The sequence below is a fragment of the Mobula birostris genome, chromosome 10 (genome assembly GCF_030028105.1).
Source record: "Mobula birostris isolate sMobBir1 chromosome 10, sMobBir1.hap1, whole genome shotgun sequence".
Lineage (NCBI taxonomy): Eukaryota > Metazoa > Chordata > Chondrichthyes > Myliobatiformes > Myliobatidae > Mobula > Mobula birostris.
Genome location: NC_092379.1, coordinates 104,421,997 through 104,447,394, shown reverse-complemented (window position 1 = coordinate 104,447,394; position 25,398 = coordinate 104,421,997). Strand labels below are relative to the sequence as shown.

Sequence of the window (25,398 nt, the reverse complement as noted above, 5' to 3'; positions counted from 1 at the left end):
AATCTCCTCAGGGCCATCTTCAGTTTCAGCTTTCTTAGCTATGAGGGCCAAATCTGCTCACCTTGCTCCAAATCAGGCATCACTAGTGCCTTATTAAGCCTCAAAATTACATCCTTGCTTTTATATTCTAGTACTCTCAAAATTAATGTTAACATTGCATTTGCCTTCCTCACCACGGACTCAACCTGTAATTTAACCTTTCAGGAATGCCGTACAAGGACTCCCAAGTCCCTTAGCACCTTGGACTTTTGAATATTTTCCATGTTTATGTTTTTACTCATTTCACCAAAGTGCGCAACCACATAGATTCCTGATCCTGTATTCCATCTGTCACTTCTTTGCCCATTCTCCCAATCTTTCTATGTCTTTCTGCAGCCTCCCTGCTTCCTCAACACTACCTGCCCCTCCACCTATCTTTGTATTGTCCACAAACTTGGCCACAAAGCCATCAATTCCAACATCCATATCATTAGCATAAAACTTAAACAGAAGCGGTCTCAATACTGACCCCTACGGAACACCACTAGTCACAAGCAGCCAAGCCGAGAAGGCTTCCTTTATTCCCACTATTTGTCTCCTGTCAATCAGCCAATTTTCTATCCATGCTAGTATCTTTCCTGTAATACCACAAGCTCTTATCTTGTTAAGCATGCTCATGTGTGGCATGTTGTCAAAGGCCTTCTGAAAATCCAAGTACACAACATCCACCGATTCTTGTTATTTCCTCAAAGTATTCCAACAGATTTGTCAGGCATGATTTTCCCTTAAGGAAACCATGCTGACTTTAGTCTATTTTATCAAGTGCCTCCAAGTACCTTAAGACTTCGTCCTTAACAATCAACTCCAACATCTTCTTGACCTCTGAGATCAGGCTAACTGGCTTATAATTTCCTTTCTTCTGCCTCTCTCCCTTCTTGAAGAGTGGAATGATGCAATTTTCCATTCCTCCGGAATCATACCACATTCTGGTGATTCTTTAAAAGATCATTACTATTGCCTTCACAATCTCTTCACCCACCTCTTTCAGAAATCTGTGGTGTAAGTCCATCTGGTCCACATGACTTATCTACCTTCAGACTTTTCTCCTTCCCATGCAACTTCACTGACTTCTTCCGCCGACACTCTTGAACTTCTGACATATTGCTTATGTCTTTCCGCAATGAAGACTGATGCAAAATAATTATTCAGTTTGTCCACCATTTCCCTGTCCCTCCATTACTACCTCTCCAGCATCATTTTCCAGTGGTCCAATACCTACTCTCGATTCATATATATATGGTCACTAGACAGCAATGCTGTATGTTACTTATGTGAGTTGTGATGCATTCTATATTGAGTTGGAGTTAATAGCTAAGCAGGGTGGAGTGCAGTGTATTTAATATTTCAGTAATATTTGAGTAATACATTCTTTACTTGTTTACATAATTCATTCTGGGTTATATGCAAGAAGTACATGAATGGCATACACCACTTCATCATTTGTGAGCGCCTACTAAAAACAAACTAAGTAGACATGTTTTCCCAGATCCTGTGTTTTTCCTTTGATCTGTTTCTGAAGTTACAAAGCATAGCAGTGCATCATAAGTCAAAATTCCTTATAGTTTTGATGTAATAGCCAGAAAGGGAGAGTGGGGTCCTGGGGATGTGGTCAGGGATCTAAGGGGGGCAGTGACCCAAAAATGTTTGGGAGCTGCTGTTGTAATGAATTAAAACTTATTTGCCATAGCCTTTCATAAATAGTTTTAGACAATTTCCTTGCTGGAGCTTTTTTGTATGTATATTTTTGAAGCATTGGTTTAAATCCGGCCAACAATGGAGCCAGCAGAAAAGTGAAAGCAGCCTTTTAGACAGGGCAGTATGGATAAGAAGATCAGGCGAGAACACTGGTCCTTTTATTTCCCTCTTAACTTGTTTTGCTGCAAGTCTCGCCAATATCTTATTGCAGAATTATGAATATTAAAATGCCATCTGTCCCCAAATGGAAGTACCAAGCCAATAACAAAAAAGGTACAACTCCTTCCTACACATCATTAGACCTGCTAGGAGACATTGAAGACAAGATAAGCATATGGATGCCACTAAGTGTCTCAAGTTTGCATTCATGCTAATGCCAGCTGCAGAGAGGTGGCATTAGTAATGAATCCAGACTCCTTTGCTCTTGGAACAGTGCTGCTTGAAGTTCCATATCCTAGGTAGAGCAGATGGAGTAGGTACAGCCTTTGCACTGTCCAATTCATTTGTTTCTTCTTCATCTTCAGAACTAATCACTCAAAATGTTTTCCAGCTATAAAATCATGGAATGCAAATAGCACAACAATTCACTTGGCCCTTCAAGTCCATGCGGGCTTTCTGCAAACATATCATAGAATGTCAGTATTTTCATTTGAAATTTGGAGATAGTTAAAACAACGGAGAAAAAAAAGTAGGTGCCTAGAAATTACATTGGTCCCATTTAGATGAGCTAAGCTATTGGGATGTGCAACTTTGGTGCCATTTCTGAACTCCTCTTAAGAAATTGCAAAACTGGATAAGAAGCTGTTTGAAAACACATTGTCCTGTTTTTCTTTTCTTTGAAGGAAGCTGAAATAGAAAGCCATACAGTTTCTTACGGGATCTAGGAACTATGTGTGGTAGTCACACTGGTTGTTGGGAAGGTTTGTCAACACAGGCCAGCTGCATAAAAGGCACGTGCAGAGGAGAGGGAAAAGAGGGTAAATGCTTGTGTGTATTTGGTATGAATTTTCACTTCGATCAGTTCCCGGGAAGTAAGTACTCTCAGACCACTGTGAGGGAGAGGATGAACCATAAGGCAGAAGTTGCAGTGTTTTGCAATAAAATATGTTTTTAACATAAAGAGGATTTATTTTTTTCTTGGGGTGAAGAATAGAATGATTGATAATATCTTGAGTGTGCAGATATTGTGTGTATCAGTGGCAGAGTGAAAAATCCTCACATGTACGTTTCATAAGCAATCGTCAGTGGGATTTCCTCTTTTATTTATTATGAATTTCATACAATAAATGTGCTCTCAGCAAAGAGGTTCTAATTACAGTTGGCTGGACCAGGATGTGTGGTGCCATTATTGTTTGTGAGTGGACTGATAGGGCAACTGAGTTATATAGCTCTGAAGGTTAAATCCCCAGATGATAACTAAGAAATCAGCTGCCAGGATTTACCAGGCTGCTTGCAAAGCACCAGGAGAACTACTTGCTGACATTGGGCAGATACCTGCAGATTGCCCTAGGATTTGTTAAAAGAGGTTCAGTTGCCTGGTCCAGACTTGGACGGCAAAGCCACTGGGAGCTTGAGAAAAGGTGTTTGTGAAGTGGGAAGCATTTCAGAATCAGAATCAGGTTTAATATCACCAGCATATGTCGTGAAATCTGTTGTTTTGTAGCAGCAGTACATTGCAATACACAAAAAAACTATAAATTATTATAATAAGTATATATTAAAATTAAATTAAATAAGTAGTGCAAAATGAGAGTAAAAAAATAGTGAGGTAGTTTTCATTAATTCATTGTCCATTCAGAAATCTGATAGTGGTGGAGAGATGTTCCTGAAATGTTGAGTGTGTGTCTTCAGGCTTCTTTACCTCCTCCTTGATGGTAGCAATGAAAATAGGGCTTGTCCTGGGTGATGGGGGTATTTAATGATGGATGCCCCCTTTTTAAGGCATTGCCTTTTGAAGGTGTCCTCAATGCTGGGGAGGCAAGTGACCTTGATTGAAAAGGTGAAGTTTACAACCTTCGGCAGTTCTTTCTGATTCTATGCAGTAGCCCCTCCATGCCAGATGATGATGCAACCAGCTAGAATGCTCTCCATGGTACAGCTGTAGAAATTTGTGAGTGTCTTTGGTGATGTACAAAGTCTCCTCAAGATCCTAATGTTGTGCCTTCTTTGTAACTGCATCAATATATTGAACCCAGTGTAGATCTTCAGAGATAGGATGGTGGTGAATATTGGTTACTTGGGTTGAAGTGTTTGATGTTGTGGTGTCCACCGGGTTTGTCAGTTAGCTTGCAGTCGAGGTGACATCCTCAGTTCTCAGTTGTTGGTGTTCTAGATTGTGTTGTTGGAGCTCTTGGAGTGCTCACATTTATAAAGGCCCCTGTTAGTTTGATATGGCTGATGCTATTAGGAAGCACATTGTTACACAAGCAGACATGGAGAAAATATAGTTGCATTTGCGTGAAAATTTCACGTCAGGCAAAGGTCTCCCAGAGTTGAGCTTCTTTGAGATTTGCTCGCACAAATTTGTTCAGGACGGTGTGAATATTGGTAGCTCGGGTTGAGGCGTTTGTTATTATGGTGTTCGCCAAGCTTGGCAATTAGCTTGCAAATGTTTTATCAGCAGATGAGGTGACTCTCAAGTGAACGGGGGCCTTTATAAATGCGAATACTCCCAGAGAGAAACTCCAACAACTGTGATGTCACCTCGGCTGGTGATGAAACGTCTGCAAGCTAGTTGCCAAACACGGCCAACACCACAACATCAAACCTTCAGAGAACTGCTCACCCTTTCCACCACTAATCCCTTAAAGAGGACTGGTGTGTATATCCTCAACTTCCCCTTTCTGAAGTCCACAATCGATTCCTTTGTCTTACTGACAATGAGTGCGAGGTTGTTGCTGCGACACCACTTAACCAGCTGATACATCTCACTCCTGTAAGCCTCCTCATCACCATCTGAAATTCTGCCAGCAATAGTTGTGTCATTATCAAATTTATAGATGGCATTTGTGCAGTGCCTAGTTAGGCAATCGTGGGTGTAGAGAGAGTAGAGCAGTGTGCTACGTAGACATCCCTGAGGTGCACCAGTATTGATTGTCACTGGGGAAGAGATTATGTCATTTCAGATGTGCACAGACTGGGGTCTCTCGATGAGGAAGTCAAGGATCCAGTTCCAGAGGGGGGTACAGAGGCCCAGGTTTTAGAGATGTTGATTAGAACTAGGGATATGATTGTGTTGAACACTGAGCTGTAATCAGACAGCAGCAGCCTGACGTAGGTATTGCTGTTCTCCAGGTGACCCAAGGCTGAATGGAGAGCCAGTGAGTTTGCATCTGCTGTGGACAATAGGCAAATTACAGTTGGTCCAAGTACTTGCTTAGACAAGAGTTGATTATAGCTATGACCAAATTTTCAAAACACTTCACCGCAGTTGACGTGAGTGCCACCGGGCAATAGTCATAGAAGCAGTTCACCCCACTCTTCTTAGACACTGGTATGATTGTTGTTCTTTTGAAGCAATGGGAACCTCTGACTGAATGAATGAGAGATTGAAGATGTCTTTGCACACTCCTGCCAGTTGATTGGCACAGATTTTCAGAGCCCTACCAGGTACACCATCAGGGCCTGATGCCTTGCAAGGATTCACCCTCTTGAAAAATTTTCTAACATCAGTCTCCAAGAGAGAGATCACAGGATCACCAGATGCTACAGAGATTCACACAGGTGTAGTTTTATTCTCCCTTTTAAAGGGCACATAAAAGAGGTTGAGTTTATCTGAGAGTGAAGCATCGCAACTATTCTCGACGTTAGGTTTCACTTTGTAGGAAGTAATGGCCTGCTAACCTCAATCAGAAGCCACAGAGGATTAGAGGTGGTGTTTGGGAGATATGCTGTCTTTAGCAGAAAACACATACTTGCCTTTGGAAAGTGCAGAGAGTCTAGGATAGGGTGTTGGTGTTGGGGAGGTGTCAAGAACTGAAGGATCAAGAGGGGAAAATATGGGGCTGATGTGGGATGACTGTAAAAGGTGAGAACTGGATGGAAGAGGACAAAGGGAGGGAGGCAGAAAGACGTGGGAGGCATAGACAGGGTGGCTGGATGAGGAGGGATTAAACAGAATCAGGTTTATTATCACTGGCATGTGTCGTGAAATTTGTTAACTCAGCAGCAGCTGCAGTTCAATGCCATACATAATCTAGAAAAAGAAAAAAATAAATCAATCAATCAATTACAGTATACATATATAGAATAGATTAAAAATCATGCAAAAAGCAGAAATAATATTAATTTAAAAAGTGAGGTAGTGTTCACGGGTTCAATGTCCATTTAGGAATCGGATGGCAGAGTGGAAGAAGTTGTTCTTGAATCACTGAGTGTGTGCCTTCAGGCTTCTGTACCTCCTACCTGATGGTACCAGTGGGAAAAGGGCATGCCCTGGGTACTGGAGGCCCTTAATAATGGATGCTGCCTTTCTGAGACACCGCTCCTTGAAGATGCCCTGGGTACTTTGTAGGCTAGTATCCAAGATGGATCTGATTAAATTTCTAACCTTCTGCACCAGCACCCCTATACCAGACAGTGATGCAGCCTTGTCAGAATGCTCTCCACAGTACATCTATAGAAGTTCTTGCGTGTATCTGTTGACATAGCAAATCTCTTCATGAATAATGAAGTATAGTCACTGTCTTGCCTTCTTTATAATCGCATCGACGTGTTGGGACCAGGCTAGGTCCTCAGAGATCTTGACTCCCAGGAACTCGAAACTACTCACTCTCTCCACTTCTGATCCCCTATGAGGATTGGTACATTCTCCTTCATCTTACCCTTCCTGAAGCCCATGATCAGCTCTTTTGTCTTACTGATGCTGAGTGCAAGGTTGTTCCTGCAACACCACTCCACTAGTTGACATATCTCACTCCTGTACGCCCCGTTGTCTCCATTTGAGACTCTACCAAGAATGGTTCTATCATCAGCAAATCCTTAGATGGTATTTGAGCTATGCCTAGCCACACAGTATTGGGTATAGAGAGAGTAGAGCAGTATGCTAAGCACACACCCTTGAGGTTTTGATAGTAAGGAGGAGATATTATCACCAAACTACGCAGATTGTGGTCTTCTGGTTAGGAGGTCAGGGATCCAATTGCAGAGGGAGATACAGATGCCGAGGTTCTGGAACTTCTCAAGATTGTGGCAGTGATGGTCTTAAATGCTAAGCTGTAGTCAATGAACAGCATCCTGACATAGGTATTTGTATTGTCCAGGTGGTCTAAGGCCGTGTAAAGAGCCGTTGAGATTGCATCTGCTGTTGACCTACTGTAGCGATAGGCAAATTGCAGGAGGGAAAGAACCAAATTAGATTAAATTAAATATGATTTATTAATCACATCTCCACCGAAACAGACAGTGAAATATCAAGAACCAACCCAATCTGAGGATGTGCTGGGGCAACCCGCAAGTGTGACCATGTTTCCAAAGACAATGTAGCATGAGCATGATGTTCATTGGAAAAACATGCAGCCAACATACAAGACAGACACAACAAGGCAAAACAAACCCCTTCCTACCGCCTCCCATTATTGGGGGTTGTAGTTTGCAAAGGAAGAGAGCAGTGACTACTGGGGTACCGCAAGGCTCAGTGTTGGGACCCCAGTTATTTACAATATATATTAATGATTTGGATGAGGGAATTAAATGCAGCATCTCCAAGTTTGCGGATGACACAAAGCTGGGTGGCAGTGTTAGCTGTGAGGAGGATGCAGGGTGACTTGGATAGGTTGGGTGAGTGGGCAAATTCATGGCAGATGCAATTTAATGTGGATAAATGTGAAGTTATCCACTTTGGTGGCAAAAACAGGAAAACAGATTATTATCTGAATGGTGGCCGATTAGGAAAAGGGGAGGTGCAACGAGACCTGGGTGTCATTATACACCAGTCATTGAAAGTGGGCATGCAGGTACAGCAGGTGGTGAAAAAGGCGAATGGTATGCTGGCATTTATAGCAAGAGGATTCAAGTACAGGAGCAGGGAGGTACTACTGCAGTTGTACAAGGCCTTGGTGAGACCACACCTGGAGTATTGTGTGCAGTTTTGGTCCCCTAATCTGAGGAAAGATATTCTTGCCATAGAGGGAGTACAAAGAAGGTTCACCAGATTGATTCCTGGGATGGCAGGACTTTCATATGATGAAAGACTGGATGAACTAGGCTTATACTCGTTGGAATTTAGAAGATTGAGGGGGGATCTTATTGAAACATATAAAATCCTAAAGGGATTGGACCGGCTAGATGCAGGAAGATTGTTCCCGATGTTGGGGAAGTTCAGAACGAGGGGTCACAGTTTGAGGATAAAGGGGAAGCCTTTTAGGACCGAGATTAGGAAAAACTTCTTCACACAGAGAGTGGTGAATCTGTGGAATTCTCTGCCACAGGAAACATTTGAGGCCAGTTCATTGGCTATATTTAAGAGGGAGTTAGATATGGCCCTTGTGGCTAACGGGATCAGGGGGTATGGAGGGAAGGCTGGTACAGGGTTCTGAGTTGGATGATCAGCCATGATCATACTGAATGGCGGTGCAGGTTCGAAGGGCCAAATGACCTACCCCTGCACCTATCTTCTATGTTTCTATGTTTCTAAAGGAAGTGTATGTGTGTTGATTATGTTGCGAGAGGGCTACGGGGTATGGATTGCCACTAATGTGGTGGTGTGTGAGCAGTTGTAGTAACTGGGGTGCAATAGCCACCCACATTAAAAGAACTCACATTTAGCAACTTCACTCTTCAATATCTATTTTGGGACTCAAAGAGTCAGGGTCCTCATGGACGGTTCCTACAACAACAGAACTAAACATTGCTTTGCTTTTGCATAAGTGCATACTAGTCTGTGACTCAACAGCTCTCCCTCATTCTAACATGGAACCAACACATTACAGTCATCAGCATATACACCCTACCTATGCCTGAGGGCAAGGAAGGATTCTACTGGGAACATGAATAAACTATGCCCTAATTGACAAAGGAAGGCAAATATCCTCCTGATTCTGTTTCAGAGCAGAAATGCGAAGAAATTTTTTTAGTCAGAGGGTGGTGAATCTATGGAATTTGTTGCCACGGGCAGCAGTGGAGGCCAAGTGATTGGGTGTATTTAAGGCCGAGATTGATAGGTATCTGAGTAGCCAGGGCATCAAAGGTTATGGTCAGAAGGCGGGGGAGTGGGACTAAATGGGAGAATGGATCAGCTCATGATAAAATGGCAGAGCAGACTCGATGGGCCGAATGGCCGACTTCTGCTCCTTTGTCTTATGGTCTTATTATTTCATTGCCAGGGTTGATATAATTGGTGATCATCAGTGAGATTTGCTCTTTTGTCTTTATTTTGAGTTTCATACTGCGTTCGTTCTATCGGCATAGGGTTTCTAGCTTCAGCTCCAATCCAAGCGCAGACACCTGTTAGAATATGTAATTATCTGAGTGAGAGACCGTAGGATGTCTGCATGATTTGTGCAGAAGCAAACTATAATCTGTGGAACTGACTGCTGCCTAATCTGCCCTGTTACAAGTCTTGGATCCTGGTGTTTTTGCCATCCAGAGATTAAGAATGAGGCAAAAAGCTTATTGCTTGTGGCCATTTTATTAAGACCATAATACACTGGAGTAGAATTAGGCTCTTCAGCCCATCAAATCTGCTCTGCAACTTTCTTAAGTGTTACAAGAAAAAGAACAAAGAAGAAAAACAAGAATTAAAAAGTCATGGTTATCCTCTACAAAATAACTAAGTCTGACTAAAATATAACAACATTCCAATGATAACAATTAACCTAAAAAATAGCCAGATTAAAGTTGTTTGACACCTGTTTCAGAAAAACTAAGAAGTTTCTAGAAAATTACAGAACCAGCTATACCACAATTACTGGAAGATTCACTGAGCAATTACACATATATAGGTGATTATAAATTAAAAAAAAACAAGGACAGGAAAGTTAAGCTATAAGAAAAATAACAATTCTTTACTCTAATCTATCATGTCCACCAAGCTGGCCCCAAAACAATGGTGGCATAAAGACACTGTTAGAAGAAAATCAATGCCATATGTCTCAAGACCTTATAAAAATTCACACAGCATCTCACTCACAACCTCTGAACTCCTAACCTACCAGAGTCACAGTGTCTACAGCATTGGGTAGTGCTGAATTTAACATAATTTGAGCCAGTGAAGAGACTTTTAGTTTTGCTATCAAAAGACACCAGGACTGATTGGATAAGAATGACCTGGAGGTCCAGGAGCTAATTAATTGAAAACATAAGGTGTTCTCAGAATGGATACACCATCATGCTTCAATGGAAAAGCAGCTGGTCCCAAAGTAAACCTGTGACCTAAGGAACAGAGAGTAGGTAGAAACAGCACAGGGGGTACGTCAGCCCACTTATACCCTCAGTGCCATCAGGACTATCCTTGGTCCAAACACCAGATGGCTCATACATCTAGAGCCATGAATGTAGGAGAAGTTAGAAAGATAAAGGGAAAATTGGCACTCACTGATTTGAACTTCTCAGCTATAATTCTATCCCTGCCACAGGTGGCTTGGGCCCTTTACACAACAAAAGATCCACACCTCCATTCCTTCACTCGTGTTAATGCTGTATGTTAACCATTAAGCAGTAAGGTCTTGGGAATAATTCAATTCAGGTTTAATTGTCAGCTAACCATTATGAATACTGATAAATACAGCCAAATGAGGTAACGGTACTACGGAGTCCCAACCGTAACTCACAGTAAGCACACACAAGGTCACAATCACGGAATAAGAGTCCCAAGGACCACCACTCTGCTCCCCCATGACACCGCAGCTTGATCCATACAAGTCAACAAACTCATAGAATATCAGTAAGAATACAATGACTCAGGATATGTATGAATATATGTAGTCCAGACCCGCTAGCCCACCATCTGTCGACTGGCCCCTGATGCCTGTTAGGCAAATCCATGGCTCTGAGGCCCAGTCCTCGCATATACAAGCACATGTAGAATATTAGTAAAAACATAACAGACAAATCTATATGTATATAGTCCAGACCCTCCCCACCCCCCATCCATTTTCAATCTTCAGTCGCCACAACTCTGCTACGCCACTCCCCGTAGAGTATAATGGCTTGGAGTTCTCTGCTCCAACAGCTGGAAAGCTTGCTACCCTGCGGCTTGAACAGACATTACCCTGGTTGAAATTCTAGGCAGATAGCAACTTCCGAGATAAATTCATCATACCATCTCCCACTGTGGAAAGAAAATATACCAGAGGATCTTAGATTCTCTGTGTTCATGACATCTTCTAGAAATTACTGAGATAATTACTGAGAATCTCCTTGACCTCCATCACAAAGAAAGCCACTCCAAGGGTCCTCATCCTCCAGTGGCCAGATAGTTGCTCCCAGAATCACAGTGTGCATTCCATTCATCTAGGGGCACACTGAATCCAGTCTTTACTGAGTGGCAGCTTGAAGAGAAATGCATGGCGTTGAATCAGGCATTGCACATGGACAACACCAACCTCACAAAAGCCTTTGATTTAGCCTCATAAGGTGGATTATAGAGTTCCCAGCTCAAACTTGATCTTAACTATTAGGTCCATACAAATCCTTGTCAACCTAGATCACATCAACACCTTAATATTTCCCTCAAACTTTCACATTAAAGTACTCCACCATACATAAAACAAGCTTCATGCTGACTGGAGCAAACCTACAAGAATAATGAGAAGTTGTTTAAGCTACAAGACCTCAACTCCAGAACCACTGGATCACTGTAGTCTGAGCCATTGTTCGCATAGGTGCAGATTTAGAGCCTAAATCTAGACTCTGTCGTCGTGGCTATCCCTCGAGGTCGAGGATGATGGTCTTCCTTCTGAAGAAGTGGCCCACAGAGTGAAGATGCCTGTGTATGTATTGGTTTAACGTGTACTTGATGTTGCACTCCAAGAAGCACACGATACTTCACAAATCAACCAACTGATTCCAATGGTATGGAAACCATGACGATTGGAGCTGATAGATTTATTGCAGCCTTCATCTGCCTTCACAGCTGTTGAGTTCGAAGTAACTTCGTCCACCTGTTCCACCGTTGAGGTCTTTGTTGGATTGCTCCTTGTCAGGGACCTCACCCTCAATCTTACCGTCATGGGTGACCCTACCAGGAGCATAGCTCCAGACGGCATTGCTCTCAGGATCACAGGATCACACAAGCTTCTCCACCACAACAAGGTGACAATCCACGGAGAAGAAATCTAGATTATCAATGACTTGGTTATTGAGGTATAACAGATAGTGGACCTTTTACTAAGCAAACACAAATGCAGAGGACCTCTACCAAGCTATCGCCACTGTATTACATCACCTTCCTCCCATCCCTGATAACGAAAGTCCACAATGTGATGCTGGAAAATGTGAACTATTTCCCTTCCTGGAGAGCCACCTCAAAGTATAGGGAGAAGCCAGTGACAAAGTTCACCATTTCCTTCATTGCACCATCAGTCTTTGGCAGCTTGAAGAACAATGTGGTTAAAGAGCAAAGTTTCAAATCCAGCAAAAATTCTCATAGTTTGCAAAGCAGCAGTAAGTCATTGTCTTCTTAAGACAAAGAAGAAGCAAATGTTCTTTCAATTGGAAGGTCCAATTTGGTCAATGGGTGAAATAGCTGTGGTTCCAAATTTGTATCTAATATTCCATCAATGTTAGATCTGCTGATATAGACTATGGCACAACTGCTTAGTACAGTTTTAAAGTGGTGATAATTTTATCAGGAATTATTTGCTATCAAGTATGGGTAAAATTGGCTTTTGCATACGAGTGTGTCTGTGTGTGTATGTGTATATATATGGTCCTGTGGGATGTGTGGCACATTAACAAATCTTTGCACTTGTGTTGCTGGATGGTACCTCTCTGCTATAACAGTGATTTGCAGCAGTGTTTTGAAAGATAAATTAGCAAGATATATGATTTGGAAAGATTCCAACTGACAAACCTGAAAAATGTATTTTTGTCACCAAGAAGAATTGCAAATGAAGGGGATTATCAACTGAGCCACTAGCTATGAAGATTCATTTACAGATATAATGGCTGAGCTGGAGCCACCAACAAAGAAGTAGGTTTAATTACATTTTGATATGTGGAAGTATAGTTCATAATACAATCTAGGTAATGAAAAGGTACTGATAATACATTGCTGCCGCATTCATCAGATATCATCATAACTATAAATTATGTCATTCACGCAATTCACCACTGGCTGTACTGCTTTTGATTCTCTGTCAGAAATATTTCATTCAAAAATGTAAGACTACACCAGATCAACATGCAGGAAGATGACTACTACACTGTATGTACCCAATTCAGCTATTGCAGGGAAATGTTTAAACTAGTTAGATAAAAGTTATTTGGTGCAAAAGAACTGCATAAGTTTGACTGAGTCAGGACATTTCACTCTTAGATGTCCTGACTCAATCAAACTGCTTCACAATCTGAAAGTTTAGCAGGGCTGAGATCAATAGATTTTTGTAGTATTGCTATCATGTGACATAGAACGTTTTCAATGAAATCATACTTCATTATGATTCTAGCAATAGGAAGAATATTAAAAGCAATTGGTTGAAAGGGGAAATCAGGGACAACATTCATTTTCACATAGAGATGAGTGTCTAGTAGAGAAAAGGCCAAAAACTTCCCTCTTAGGGGTGCAGATAGCAACCCACCAATTCTGCTTATCTTGGCTCACAAGGAGTATAGTTAAACATATTGAGGGGCCAGCTTCCTTCCTCATCGCTGGAATTGGGATCTGAGTTGTTCCCAGACCCTGGGAAATGTATGCAGCTCCAGTGGATTTTAAACAAGCTCAAATTAAAGGTAATGCACCACATCACCAAGGCAATTGGATGGCTTGGTATCACACCCTGCCCTTCACCAACAGCTGTAAGCACAATATATGGAGATTAATGAAATGAAAATATCTGTCGATTTCTTTAAAAGCATCTTCCTTTGCCCTTTACAGCTCCTAGTGAATGATTTCACTTTATCTTCTTTATAATGCTCTGAAGGCATTGATTATTTCTCTTAGCAGGTTTATTTCAATTTTTTAAATTTTATTCAGAGATACAGTGTGGGATGGGCCCTTGCAGCCCACTGAGCTGTACAAACCAGCAGCCCACTGATTCAACCCCTGCTAATCACAGGAAAATTTACAAAGACCAATTCACCTATTTATTTTACGTCTTTGGACTGTAGAAGGAAATTGGGGCACCCGGAGGAAACCTATGCATTCACAAAAGAATGTATGAAATTCTTACGAAGAACTCCAGAATTGAACTCTGAACTCTGACGCCCAGAGCTGTAATAGTACTGCGCTAACCGCTATACTGCCACGTCCCTTTTTCTGGGCAAACCAGTTTTAACACATCATTACAGTTTTCAATAAACATAAGCAAATACGACTATTGCTCAGTTGATAATTTTAGATGTAGCCAATTTATGATAATAATTTACATTTTTTTGACAGCCATTGCATATAATGAATTTTGTTCAATCACGATAGATCACACATATTTTGGCACGGTGCCCCAGGAAACAACAAATATACCAGATTGAATGGTGGGCAGAAACAATTATGCATCAAAGTGAGAAGGCCTTGTACTGCAGTATGTACTTATTTTCATGTTTTTCCAGAATGTCAGAAAAGTCAATCCGAGCTTCTGAGGGAATGGAAGGTTTCTTTTCGATGCATCATTTCAAAGTCTCTTCAAGAACTCTTTTGAAACTCTCATCAGATAAATGTACTGCATGTGTGCATCTAAAACATCTGAAGAGGGTGCTCTTGATTTAATTAGGTGCACCCTTATCAGTCAAGTGCATTCGATCTAGCCAATGAAGACTGACCTTGATCATAACCGTCTGAGTCTTCCTTAGCTTGCCAATATCAAATTCATATACACAGCCGATAATTAGATGTGCATTTCCATTAATCTTTTAGATCATCATTTCATTCCTCCGTTTTTCCCTTGATAGAACGGTCTCTAGGAATTACGCATTATAGGATGTCTAAAACTGAAGATCATTTAATTATTCTGTGCGAGGCAGTCCAAAATTCTGCTTCTCCAGATTATAAACTTTGGTTGTGAGGGGATGATCAGTCACAAGATGCTGATGCGTCCAACACCACTGCTGCTCTCAGATTCCATAAAGGTGGAGTGTAATGTACGCGGAAGATGGATGCTTGACACACCATGCCTTTACACCCCTATTTTCTCCTTTCTTCTGAAATACTTCTAAGCCTAAGATAGGCAAGAATTTAAGTTTAAACCTAGTTCAATTAAGACTTCTGGATTCTGTACAAAACCAAATTCTTTTTCATTTCTGTTGAAGACAATTATATTTTGAAATTGTGAGAGAAATAGATTGAACCCTTCTTTGGCTAATGCATTGTAAATCAAAGTTCAAAGTCAAAGTAAATTTTCTTAGCAAATACATATATGACACCATTTATAACCGTGAGATTCATTTTCTTGTGAGCACACTCAATAAACAATAGCAGAATCAATGAAAGACCGCCCAACTAGGGCTTCAACCAGAGAGCAGAAGACAACAAACTGTGCAAATACTGAAAGAAATAATGATAATAATAATAATTAGTAAGTAAATAAGTAATAAATATCATGAACATGAGATGAAGGGTCCTTGAAAGTGAGTCCAAAGGTTGTGGGAACATTTCAATGATGGGGCAAGTGAAGCTGAGTGAAGTTATCCCCTTTGGTTCAAGAGCCTGATGGCTGATGGGTATTAACTGTTCCTGAACTTGGTGGTGTGAATCCTGAGGCTCCTGTACCTTCTTTCTGATGACAGCATCAAGATGAGAGCATGTCCTGGGTGGTGGGGGTCCCTGATGATAGGTGCTGCTTTCCTGCAACAATGCTTCATGCAGATGTGCTCAATGGTGGGGAGAGATTTACCTGTGATGAACTGGGTTGTATCCACTACTTTTTGTATGACTTCTGTTCAAGGGCTTTGGAGTTTCCATACCAGGCTATGATGCTTTCCACCAGGAATATACTTTCCACAGTACATCGACAGCAGTTTGCCAAAGTTTTAGATGTCATGCAGATACTCCACAAACTCCTAAGGAAGTGGAGGCACTACTGTGCTCCCTTTGTAATTGCACTTTTGTGCTGAGCTCAGGACAGGTACCCTGAAATAATAACACCAAAGAATTTACATCTGCTGACCCTCTGCACCTCTGATGCCCCAGTGAGGTCTGGCTCATGGACATCCGGATTCCTTCTCCTGAAGTCAATAATCAGCTGTTTGGTCTTGCTGACATTGAGTAAGAGGTTGTTTGTTATGGCTCCACACAGCTAGATTTTCAACTTCCTTCCTATATGATGACTCATCATCACCTTTGTTTCGACCTATGACAGTGGTGGCGTCAACAAATTTGAATATGGCATTGGAGATGTCCTTAACCACACAGTCATAAGTATAAAGTGAATAGAACAGGGGACTAAGAACACAGCCTTCTGGTGCACCTGTGCTGATGGAGATCTTAGACAAGACACTGTTGCCGATCTGAACTGACTGGGGCCTGCAAGTGAGAAAATTGAGGATCCAATTGTACATGGAGGTATTGAGGTCAAGGTCTTGGAGCTTGTTGATTAGTTCTGAGGGAATGCTAAGCTGTAGTTGATAAAGAACATCCTGATGTTTGCACCTTTGCTATCCAGATGTTCTAGGGTTGAGTGAAGAGACAATGAGATGGCAGCTACTGTGGACCTTTAGCTCTGGTAGGCAAATTGGAGTGGATCTAAGTCACTTCTTAGGCAGGAGTTGATTTGTTTCATCAATAACATCTCAAAACACTTCAGCACAGCACTGTCGATCTAAGTGCTGCTATTGGGTGATATTCATTGAGGCAGATCACCACACTCTTCCTAGGCGTGGTATAATTGAAGCCTGCTTGAAGAAGGTGCGTATCTCAGACGGCTGAAGCAAGAGATTAAAGATCTTTGTGAAAGCTCCAGCCAGTTGATCAGCACAGATCTCTAGCACTCAACCAGTTACCCCATATGGGCTAGATGCTTTTCGTGGGTTCACCCTCCTGAACACTGCTTACTCATCAGCCTCAGAGACTGAAATCATAGGACGATCGAGAGCTGTGGGAGTTCGTGATGGTTCATCCATATTTTAATGGTCAAAGCAAGCACGGGGGGCATTAAGCTCTACTGGAAGTGAAGCCCTGCTGTCTCCTTTGTCACTTCATTTAACTTTATATGAGGCAATAGTATTTAGGCCCTGACACAACTGTCGAGCATCCTTCTTTGATTCAAGTTTAGCCTGGAACTGCCACTTCACCTGTGAGATGGCTTTCTGGAGAATGTACCTGGATGTCTTGGAGCTTTTTTGGTCACCAGACTTGTATGCCTCTGATCTGGCTCTCAGCAGATTGTGGATCTCACAGTACATCCAGGGCTTCTGACTGGGGAAGACTCTGAATGATTTTGTGAGGAAACACTCATCTACAACCGTTTTAATAAAACCTGTTACAACCATGGTGTATTTATTCAGATCCACAGATGAGTCCTTGAACACACAAAGCAATCGCGTAGCCTCTCCTCTTCCTCCCACAACCACCTCTTTTTTTCCTAATCTCTGGAACTTTGCTGTTTAGTCTCCGCCTGTTTTCAGGTAGAAAAAGGACAGCCAAGTGATCTGATTTACGAAAATGTGGTCTAGGCATGGAACAGTAGGCACTCCTTATCTTAGTGTAACTGTGGTGTAATATGTTGGGACCTCAGGTGCTATAGGTTATATGCTGAAGGTAATTGGACAGGGTTTTCTTCACACAAGCCTGGTTGAATTACCCGACTATGAATTGAAATGCATTAGGATGGACTGTTTCTTGTTTGGAGACGGCATCATGCAGTGTCTCAAGCAGTTGATTACAGTCGACTGCTGGTGGTATGTAAACTGTGGTCGCGATTATGCAGGATAACTTCCTAGGTAAATAGAATGGACAACAATGTTAATGTATCATTATCAAAACAATATCATTAAATGAAATTTATGAGATCAAGTAGTTAAAATCTTTGGAACTAAGCCTGCAGCTTTTCAGACCAATTCTGGTTTTATCGGTTCCATGTTTGCCTGGGTCTGTGCTGGGCAAGATTCCTTAGAGCAGGAGGATGGAGCAGGTATATAAATGACTTGATTGTGACATTGGGTGAGAGTGCAAAATACATCACCTGAGAAGTATTTACCTCTCCCAGGTTTAATTTCTGCTGATCATTGAAAATTACCATCAAGAAAAATGGTTAATTCATATAATGGCATAAAATAAAAATTATTTCCTGTATTTTTTTGAGATGAGTAGCAGGAAATTCAGAGCAGTTGTGTGTTTCTATGGTATCCATGGGTGTCAACAAGTTACTGAAGGAACTGAGGAGGATGTAATTGCCGATAGCTTCAGGCCTTTCTGAAATTGCCTTTCAGACTAAGTTATGGAAACAAGTATGGCAATGCTGCTAACTTCAAAAATGATGCTAATAGAAAAGGTTTAAATACATGTTGTACGGATTTGTGGAACATTACAGATAGGAAATACCAACACAGCCACTGTAGTTCAAGTCCCAATCTAAAAACAAAGTAGAAAAATCCAGGCTGACACCCAATCTCAGCATTACAGCGATGCTGTGGTAACAGGAATCATGCTTTTTGGATTTAATTAGCTCCCCATCTTTGCTCGAAAGTCAGCAAGAAAAAAAGTCCCTTGGAACTGTTTGGAAAAATAATAGACAGGAATATCCGTAGTATACTGGTGAATATTTTATTTCCCAACACAGTATGCTGTTATCAATTATCAGGCAATTGCCACGTTTTTGTTTGTGACATCTTGCTATGTGCATATAGGCAACAGATTTCAGAAGGGACTGAAGGGGGAAATAATTGCCAATAGCTGCAGGCCTTTCTGAAATTGCCTTTGCAAGTAAAGTTATAAAAAATAATACAGCAATGAATCTAAATTCAAAACTTGTGTTAAATAGGAAGTGTTTACTGAACGCTATTTGCAGTCACAGCCTCCACAAGCACTGAGCTTATCAGAGAGAAAGGATCGGTAAGCTTGGCAGCTTTAGATTTTATTTGTTATAAAATGGTGTGCTGAAGCGAAAGGGAGAAGAGGGGTGGAGTTGGCATGATTGCAACTCAGTCTGCAAAGTTCAAAGTTTGTGTCATTTGATTGAATATTTTAATAAATCGGGAATATTATTGGTCCATTGTGTCACCTGCAGCTCAGTTTTGCACCTGATGCAGAAGCCCCCACTCCAAAGTGAGTCAGAATTATTTACCCTGATACTGCACCTGAGCATTAAAGGGGTGCAGTACCAGGCAGGCTTTCTAGTGGATGAAGTTATTTTAAGGTTTCATCTTCCTTCCATAGTTAGCATTAAAGCACCCTTCGCATTCTCAAAAAATAGTGAAGGTGAAATATCTATGTGACTTAGCCAGCTAGTAGTGTAGTAGCATCCGCACCAGACTTTAAGGTGAGTGATCCTGGGTTTGAATCTCGCTGGCCCCTTACAGACTTTCCATCTGTGCTGGGTTGAGCGTTGAGTTGGCAACTTGGCCTTGTAAAAATAGAAAAATGTTAATGAAATGGCAAGGCTGTTGTCCGATGCGCCACAAGGAATAACAATCTATGTGATTTGGGCAACACATATCTCTCAATAAATATCATCAGTTCAGATTATTTGGTCATTCCCACATTGATGATGATTGGGAGTAGAGTCCTGAGCCCACTAAATGCCTACAATGTTTCATGATTGAAAAGATGATTCATATACAGTACTTTGGTCATTCAGGGTCATGAAATACAGTATATGCTTTTAAAGTTATGTTTTCCTTTTTCCAGATGGTATGTTAATAGTGCTGCTTTTGACTAATAGCACTTCTGTATATAGTAACTTGAATGCTTCATTTAAAATAAGAAAAATATTCTTCATAACTTCAATGTGCTAAAGAGCTCTACAATCATTGAATTGTATTCTGAAGCTTAAACAATGTTATAATGCCGGAAACACAGCAGTCAATTTATGTGCCAATGGCAACCTAGATTTTGTACCAAGACTTGGAAGACAGACTTGAATTCACGCCTTTCTGATTTAGAGGCATAAACAGAACTCTATTTATACTTCTGAAATAGAACAGGTGTGCTTTCCACTGTGCAGCCACTCACTTGTGAATTTTCATCTCTTCTCTTATATAAGAAGCTCTTCCCAGGTGTGTTCATTTGACTTCCAAGTACTTGGATCTTCAGAATTAACATCAGAATTAGGTTTATGATCACCAACATATGGTATGTCATGAAACTTGTCATTTTACAGCTACAGTACTGTGCAATACATTAAAAAATTCCACATTACAATAAGAAATAATTAAGAAGTGCAATATGAAAGCAAATTAGTGAGGTAGTGTTCGTTCATTCGTGGACTGATGGTGCAGGGGAAGAGGCTGTTCCTAAAATGTTGAATGTGCATCTTCATGCTTCTGTACCTTCTCCCTGATGGTAGTAATGAGAAGAGGGCATGTACTGGATGCTGAGGATCTTTAGTGACAGATGCCACCTTTGCGGCTTTTGCGAGCCTGTGCATTAACCTCCATATCAGGTGGTGGCGCAACCAATCAGAATAATCTCTGTGGTACATCTGTAGAAACTTGCTGGAGTCTTTGATGATATATCAAATGTCCTGAAGCTCCTAATGAAGCTGCTGGCACGTCTTCTTCATGATCTCTTCAATGCATTGAGCCCAAGGTAGATCAACTGAGATGTTGACATCCAGAAACTTAAAGCTGCTCACTCTTCCACCCCGTATTTCTGGCAAGATAGAATGGCTATTTTACATTTACAGAATCTCCTCTACTGTTATGAACCATCTACTGTTTTCTAAATACACTGTAATGAATGAGATATAGAACTGACCAGGTGATAAGAATTTAGAATTAAGATACTATGCTCTTAAGCACAGAGAAGACCTTTATAAATCATTTATAAATCAGAGCATTGAGTATAGGAGTTGGGATGTAATGTTGAAGTTGTAAAAGGCATTGGTGAGGCCAAATTTGGAGTATTGTGTACAGTTCTGGTCACCAAATTATAGGAAAGATGTCAATAAAATTGAGAGAGTACAGAGGAGATTTACTAAAATGTTGCCTGGGTTTCATCTCCTAAGTTACAGAGAAAGGTTGAACAAGTTGGGTCTTTATTCTTTGGAGCGTAGAAGGTTGAGGGGGGACTTGATAGAGGTATTTAAAATTATGAGAGGGATAGATAGAGTTGACGTGGATAGGCTTTCTCCATTGAGAGTGGGGAAGATTCAACAAGAGGACATGAGTTGAGAGTTAAAGGGAAGAAGTTTAGGGGTAACATGAGGGGGAACTTCTTTACTCAGGGAGTGGTAGCTGTGTGGAACGAGCTTCCAGCAGAAGTGGTTGAGGCTGGTTCGATGTTGTCATTTAAAGTTAAATTGGATAGCTATATGGAGAGGAAAGGAATGGAAGGTTCTGGGCTGAGTGCAGGTCGGTGGGACTAGGTGAGAGTAAGAGTTCGGCACAGACTAGAAGGGACGAGATGGCCTGTTTCCATGCTGTAATTGTTATATGGTTATATGTTATATGGTTATAACTGTTCAAGAAGATCTTTATGTAATCTTTGTGATGCCTCAGTACAACAAAATCTCTGAGTTACCACTGGAGAGATGGCAGTTGCTGACAGAAGACTTTCAGACCACTTGAACACAACAAATTCAGTGCTAATGTACAAGATAATAAGAGGTATAGATTGAGTGGACAGCTGGAGACTTGTTCTCAGGGTAGAAATGATGAATACAAGCCAGCATAAGTTTAAAGTCATGGGAGGAAAGTATAGGGGGGGGATACCAAAGGTAGTTTTTTTTTTAGACATAGAACATACTGCCAGGTCTGTTAGAAGAGGCAGATGCATTAAGAACATTTAAGAAACTCTTAGATGGGCACATGGATGAAAGAAAAACGGAGGACAATTTGGGAGGGAAGGATTAGATTAATCTTCGAGTTAGTGACGCTCTATTCAGGTTGACCACTCTTGTTACCGCTGTTCTCCATAAAACAATGAATTAAGGAATGAATATTTAAATTCCAGAAGCCAGCAGGTTTCCATTGGTGGCTGGCAGGTTGGAATACGTCTCTACCAAAGGAGATGTAAGGCACTCCTTCCCTCCGCTAGCCTGCGGGTCACCCTTGATCAAGGTGTAGCACCTGTTTAGCCCCCAATCAGGGTCACATGAAGCTACAGGAGCAGCTAGTGAATGGTTGTACTGTATGAGCAGCTGGTGCATATCACAAGTCCTGGTTATGTGACCACTGACACCAGGCGGACAATCTCTGCATAGTATTGATAATAGCGGGGGTTACCATCTCGTAAAGGCATTGCCCAGAAGAAGCAATGGCAAACCACTTATGTAGAAAAATGTGTCAAGAGCAAACGTGGTCAAGACCATAATTACCCATGTCGAATGGCAAGGCACATAATGAATTGAATGACCCACTGATACTAGAAGCAACTGAAGTTATGCTAAAAAACACTTAAATTTAATTTTCAGAAAAGAGTTTTACTGATCAATATGCAGCTGCATCCTCAACACTGTGTCTTAATGTCCTCTAGACTGGATACTTTCATAGTTTTTCCATCACGTAGTAGATTCATTGAAGCACTCTTGATAATTCAGAACCATATGTCAGGATGATTAATTGGCCATCAGGATTATTGGCTGCAGTTACAACTTTTAATTCCATTATGCTATCTGTAGACAGAAAGGGAGAATAAATATGACATGTAGGCCCTAGGAACTACAAAATTGGTTTTAAAGCATTCAGTCTATCAGGAACCTGAATGAAAATGCTGAAGTCTTGCAATGCAACCTGGGCAAGAGTCTGCAAAATCGCTGTAGTTTCTTTCTTTCAGTATAATGATATGCAGAGAAGGTAACTAATATCATGTGAAGCATGAAAATGATGATTTAGAAGGCTCTCCATTAGGGAGTGTGCACAGAAAATAGTGAAGATTGGAGGAATCATTCGTCTAGCTTAAAGAAAAGAGTCAATAATTAACAGTTGAATTGTTAGTGAATAAACAATGAACATCATTTGAAATGTTCTTTCCTCCTGATTTTCTCTCTATATATCCATAAGGCTCCTGTGGCTTTTCAACTGAGCCTTCAAAATCTATTATGACAACATTTAACTCCCTTCATATTATAAACATCCATAAAAATGAGCTCTGATGTTGGACAAATTTTAGCGACAGAGATAAGATTCGGTAAAATTTCAAACAACTGTAAATGAGGCTGTCAGCTGATAAATTTTAATGGACTACTTCTCTTAGACACTCTGTGAATTATGCAGGTTCGAGAAGTGTGTAAATGAGAACTTTTTCAAAGCCCTTAAAAAAAGAATGTGACTATCAAATAAATGAAGCACCTGTACTTGTGGGAACTGTTTCCATTTGACATACTTTCGTTTTGTCAAGGGATAAGGGCAAGAAAATCATAGCCAATTATTGCAATGAAGTATAAGACACATTTCTTAAACAGAGATCCAGCTTCCCAATACTGAGCTGCAATCATTTATTTTTACCCACAGTGTTCTGCACATGGATTAAAATTCCGGATGGAAAACATTAGCAATATTTTTGTGCTATATTTAATGCTCTCGACAGTTAACAACAGAATACAATCATCCAATTTTGTTTTACAGCAGACTCCTGAAACCTAGTACAATGACATCAGAAATCTAACTGGTTCTCCACATCAGTCTATTGGGAATCCAGCAGACTGATTGTAAGCACTAGTGAGGCCCTGATAAATCATGTCTCATCCTGATGTTTCCAATTTTGACCCAAGAAGAGTCACAAGCACAAATAACAGAACATACTTGTAATATTCAGCAGATCAGGCTGCATCTGTGAAAGAAAATAAACGGAGTTAACATTTCATCAGAACTGATGGGAGAGGAAAGAAGCTAGTAAAGTTGAAGGGAGGATGAGCTCTGAAGGGGTAAGACGGGTGATGATTTAGAAAGAAAGCTACCTGGCCAGTGAATGAATAGGACTAGTTAGAGGGTGAGAATATACCTTGAGACCTTAAGGCATAGGAGCAGAGTTAGGCCATCTGGCCCATTGAATCAGCTCCACCATTCTATCATGGCTGATTTATTATCCCTCTCAACCCCTTTTTCCTGCCTTCTCCCTTTGACACCCTGAGTAATCAAGAACCTATCAACCTCCACTTTAAATATTCTCAATGACTTGGCCTCCACAGCCATCTGTGGCAATGAATTCCACAGATTTACCACTCTCTGGCTAAAGAAATTCCTCCTCATCTCTCTATTCTGAGGCTGTGTCTTCTGGTCCTGGACTCCCCCACAAATAGTAAGCATCCTTTCCACATCTATTCCATCTAGGACTTTCAATATTAGATCTGATTTAATGAGATCCCCTGTCATTCTTCTAAACTCTAGCAAGTACAGGCCCAGAGCCTGTAAATGCTCCTCATAACCCTTTGTCATACACTAGACAAAAGAACATAGAGAAATGAATTTAGGAATTGTAAATTGCTGAGTAAGTCTTCATCTTCCAGACAAAAAATGAGAAAAAAACAGACAAGATGGGTCAACATCACATAGAAGACTGATTCAGACAAAAAAATTAAGTTACTTAAACATTCAGAATTCAATATTGCTACCAGAAATTTGTAACGTGTATTCTTTCATTTGATTTTTTATGTAGATGTTGTCATATAAGGAGCATCATGGACAGTATAGTCCACTCATGCTATATTCCCTGCTGAGACAGAAACATCCAAATATACCAAGTAGCCAGTATTTACAATGAATTGCTTGCATATTTAAAATATTAGCAATGGGCAGGTGCATCTGGAAGACATGTTGGCCACTCCCCACCCTCCAGATAAATAGTCTAACCTTAGTCACAGTGGCAATTCCCATAAAAGTTAATTGGAACTTCAAATCTGTGTAGATGAAAAGTGATTTCTTTCCCACAGTAGATGCTCAAAGTGTATGTAAATGGTAACTGGGACTGGATCATGGTCTGGGCTGAGGCCAGTCAGAAACAACTTGAGACAATTTTAGTCTACTTTCCAGCAAAGTTAAATTAAGCCTTTCTTTCTGACTTGTATTACATCATGTAAACTGATCTGCACTGACTTGTACTGTAGTTAAAGATTTTTGCACAGTGCATTTTATTATTTTATGGATGCAAAAGTCTCTTATTCCCTTTATTGAGAAAGCACAATGACCTAAGATGCAGTTTGTAAAGTAAGTGCCTGAAATATTTGTGTCCTTTGCTTGTGACTAGTCTCTCTTCAATGCTCTCTGTTCATTACAGGTTTCCTAAGCACTGGTGATCAAGCTGCAAAAGGCAATTATGGACTTCTGGATCAGATCCAGGCCCTACGCTGGATCAGTGAAAATGTAGCCTTCTTTGGAGGGGATCCTTTACGGATTACAGTTTTTGGATCTGGGATTGGCGGATCATGTGTCAGTCTTCTCACTCTGTCTCATCATTCAGAAGGTAAGTCATTTCCTTAG

The 25,398-nt window shown here is 40.9% G+C and overlaps 1 protein-coding gene across 1 annotated transcript in view; it reads left to right on the top strand.

Moving 5' to 3' along the window:
• Positions 1 to 25,398, top strand: part of nlgn3a (neuroligin 3a) — a 294,352-nt gene that overhangs the window by 218,082 nt on the left and 50,872 nt on the right. The window contains exon 6 of the mRNA XM_072270748.1: positions 25,196 to 25,381. Coding sequence (XP_072126849.1) covers positions 25,196 to 25,381 — 186 coding nt within the window. The remainder of the gene's footprint in view (positions 1 to 25,195; positions 25,382 to 25,398) is intronic.